At 43.5% G+C, this 4087-nt stretch overlaps 1 protein-coding gene across 1 annotated transcript; it reads left to right on the top strand.

Moving 5' to 3' along the window:
• Positions 1-2600: 2600 nt before the first annotated feature.
• On the top strand, positions 2601-3978 carry LOC101303082 (the record flags this gene model as incomplete). Its single annotated transcript, XM_004309311.1, has 1 exon — positions 2601-3978. A coding segment is annotated over exon 1 (1378 nt), but the record flags the coding sequence as incomplete, so codon positions are not given.
• Positions 3979-4087: the final 109 nt, after the last annotated feature.

The raw sequence follows: 4087 nt of genomic DNA, 5'->3' as shown, positions 1-4087 counted from the left end.
CTTTGCCAATGAAGCACATGCCTATGGCACAAGCAAGTATAAAAGCTAGTTCAATGACAACAAGTTGCGAAGGTAGTTCTAAAGATTCTGAGAAGGCTGAAGCAAACAAGGTGAAAACAGATCAAGAAGCGGATGCAAATGAAGTGTTGAAACATTTGGAAGACTTACCTCTAAAATTTAGTCTCTCAGACATGTTGCAGCTACCCAAAGCAATGAGATGCACATTAGTCCAACTGTTCCTCGACGTGGGCAAACATTCCTCGAACATCCAAGAATGTGCGACATGCATTGCATGTTGCGATGCCGTCCATTTCACGGATGAAGACCTGCAATTAGGTTCTAAGCCTCACAATAGACCTCTTTTTGTGACAGGGTACATACGAGAGCAGAGATTGAATCGCATGCTCATAGATGGAGGGCCCGCCGTAAACATTATGCCAAAATCAACAATGTCGAGACTCGGCATCAACAATGATGAGTTGTCTAAAAGTCGTCTAATGATCCAAGGCTTCAACCAAGGAGGGCAAAGAGCAATAGGCATGATTCGATTAGACATGGACATTGGAGAATTGAAGTCAAACACCTTGTTCCATGTGATTGATGCAAAGACGTCATACAATCTATTGTTGGGGCGGCCATGGGTTCATGAAAATGGCATCGTGCCTTCAACTTTGCACCAATGTTTCAAATTCTATCGCGGAGGTGTGAAAACGGTGGTAGGGGATACCAAGCCGTTCACTGAAGCCAAGTCTTACTTTGCAGATTCCAAGTTCTATACGTATGAGGAATCGGTATCAGAAGTTCTTCCAGTTGAAGTCCCCTCCACAGGAAAAGCCACAGAGTTAAAGAAGAAAGAAGCTGAAACTGAAAGCAAAACAAATCAAGAGTCGCATAAATCTTCATCAGAAATTACGACGTCAAATGCGAAAGAGAAATCCAACCAAGCTGGCCCAATCCTTCGCTATGTGCCAAAATCCAAGCGAAAGGAAGGAGAATCTCCATTTGTGGGGGCAAAACAGCAAGAAAGTCCTCGAAGCTTAGGCGAAGAGGACATAAAATTGTTGAAGGAAACATCGACATTACCTTTGACGAAGTTGAGCGGCCAAACTCCTACCAAGCAACCGTTGAAGGGGTTTGTCAAACCAAACCAAGGCAAAATCGAGCATGGGCCCTTGCCCGAAAAAAGAACAAATGAAGGGTTCGACCCCAATGCTTACAAGTTGTTGGCAAAGGCCGGGTTTGACTTCGGTTCACCAAGCAAAGAAGATGACCAAATTATTAGCAAGAAAGCACACGAGCTCAATGAGTCTCAAAAGAAGCTGAGAGAGCAAGGAAACTCAGCAAGAGCAGGTCTTGGTTTTGCCCCAAGCAAGCCAATCAAGATCTCTAGAAGGAGAAAGGGTGCTCAAGCTAGCACACAATCAAGGTTCTAAAACTCGGTCAACTCGGCCGAGTACTCGGCGAGCACTCGGTACTCGGCTAGTCACCGTGGCGATTTTGGCCTACTTAGTGCCTCTAGTCGGCCAGCAGAAAATCGGCCGAGTACTCGGTCCAACTCGGTCAACTCGGTCCAACTCGGGTCCAACTCGGGTCCAACTCGGTCAACTCGGTCAGCCGAAAAAAAAAGAAAAAAAAAGAGGCAAACGACGTCGTTTTGAAACCCTAATAAGAAGAAATGTCTCTAGTCTCTCGCTCGGTCGCTCCAGACGCTCAGTCCCGAACCTTGCTCTCCAGTCGCTCTCACTCCCTCTCAGTGGCCCTCGCCCAGTCGCTCTCCCTCACCTCGCCGGCTCGCCCTCCCCGCCCTCTTCTCTCGCCCTCCTCTTTGTTTCTGACTTTCTGGTAAGATTTTGTTTCTGGTAAAGTTGGAATTCATCTGGTTTGGGTCATGGATTTTATTGATCTGTTGAGTTGTTGGCTTGTTGCTGCTTGGTCTGAGATAGGAATTGCCGAATTGGATTTTGATATGTCACATTGTGTTCTTGTTCAGTTGTTCTGTGTTCTGTGTCACAAGTCACAACAATAGCAGCATATTGCTATTGTTCTGTTGAGCATATTGTTCTGTATAACTGTATAAGAGGAGTTCGGTTCTGTTATTGTGTATTTGTGTTGCCAGTGTTGGTATGTCACAGCAGCATATGTGTTCTTGTTGTGTTGTTCTGTTTTTGATATGTCACATTGTCACTTTAGGAAAATGGCCGGAACAATGTCTTCTTCTGCATCTAATGCAACGTCGGAGATGGATAGACGGGTGTCATTGAAGCGCAATTCAAGTGATGTTGGGTGGGAGTACGGGATGTTGATTGATCCAAAGAGATTAGATAGAGTAAAGTGTAAGCTATGTGGGCACGAGATGTCTGGTGGAATTCATCGGTTGAAGCAGCATGTTGTTGGAATCAAGGGCCAAGTGGCACCATGTCCCAAGGCTTCGGCAGAGGCTAAAACCAAATGCAAGAATGCTCTTGCTGAAGTCAAAAGTTAAGAAGATTCAAAAGACTGCACATGAAGAAGAAGTGAGGCAAGAAGTTCTTATTCTTGATGGGGCTGAAGATGAGGAAGCAAGTCAAGGGACAAGAAGACAGCCACATACTCTTGGGCCTATGGACAAGTTTGCTAACATAATTGATCCCGATGCTACATTGAGTGGAAGCAAGAATACAAGACAACAAAATATCCATGACACACTTTTCAAGGAACGAACACATAGTGTGCATCAATTTTTGGCAAGATGGGTGTATGAAGTTGGAATTCCTTTTCATGCTATTGATAATGATAGCTTCAAGAGGTTTGTAGAAGCGGTTGGTCAATTTGGTCCGGGTTACCGACCTCCAAGCCAATATTTATTAAGGGAGCCGTTATTGAAGGAAGAGGTAGATAGAACTAAAAGTTTGTTGAAGACCCAAGAACAAGAGTGGGCTTCAAATGGTTGCTCTATTATGACCGATGCTTGGAGTGACCGGAAAAGAAGAAGTATTATGAATTTGTGTGTCAATTGCAAGGAAGGCACAACTTTTCTCTCTTCTAAGGAGGCATCAAATGAGTCACACACCGGGGCGTACATTTTTGAATACGTGGACAAGTGCATTGAAGTAGTTGGGCCACAAAATGTGGTTCAAGTGGTGACGGACAATGCTTCAAATAATATGGCGGCGGGAGAGTTGATGAAGGTGAAGAGGCCAAGCATATTTTGGACCTCATGTGCAACTCATACATTGAATCTTATGCTTCAAGGAATTGGCAACCTTCCTAGATTCAAAGGAGTCATTGAGAAGGCAAAGAGCTTCACCATCTACATTTATGCACATCACAAGACTTTGGCATTGATGAGAAAGTATACGAAGAAAAGAGACATAGTGAGGCCGGGAGTTACAAGATTTGCAACCGCTTTCCTCACTTTACAAAGCTTGATGGAGAAGAAGAATGAGTTGAGAGCTATGATTACTAGTAGTGAATGGAGTGAAACCAAGCATGCAAAGAGTGTAAAGGGGAAGGCGGCCATGAATATTGCTTTGAGTGCTTCTTTTTGGAATGGGGTAAATCTTTCTTTAAAAGTTTTTGCTCCTTTAGTCAAGGTGTTGCGTATTGTTGATGGGGATAGAAAGCCATCAATGGGCTTTGTGTATGGAGAGCAATTAGAGCTAAACGAGGAGATTAAAAAGGTATTCAAAGATCAAGAAGCTCATTATCGGCCAATTCTTGACATTGTTGATGCGAAAGCCCGTGATCGACTTGATAGTCCATTGCATGTAGCGGCCTACCTCTTAAATCCTTACTACACATTTGCCGATCCAAGCCTTGAAAATGATGAGGTGGTCATGGATGGATTTTTTACTTGTGTTGAGAAATTATTTCCCGACATCCAAACTCAAAATTTGGTGATAAATATAGAGTTGCATAAGTATTTGAAGAAAGAGGGTCTATTTGGAAGGAATGTAGCCAAGGAGGGATGCAAGCAAAATGATGACGCATACGATCCGGGTATGAAATACTTTCTAAAATATTGATTTGTTTGTTTGCTTGGGCTATATTGTTTGATTAATTTACATGTTATTTTGTGTATGTGCTTAGTTGGATGGTGGAACCTTTA

This window comes from Fragaria vesca, unplaced genomic scaffold (genome assembly GCF_000184155.1).
Source record: "Fragaria vesca subsp. vesca unplaced genomic scaffold, FraVesHawaii_1.0 scf0511368, whole genome shotgun sequence".
NCBI lineage: Eukaryota > Viridiplantae > Streptophyta > Magnoliopsida > Rosales > Rosaceae > Fragaria > Fragaria vesca.
This window is presented reverse-complemented; position numbering and strand designations above follow the sequence as displayed.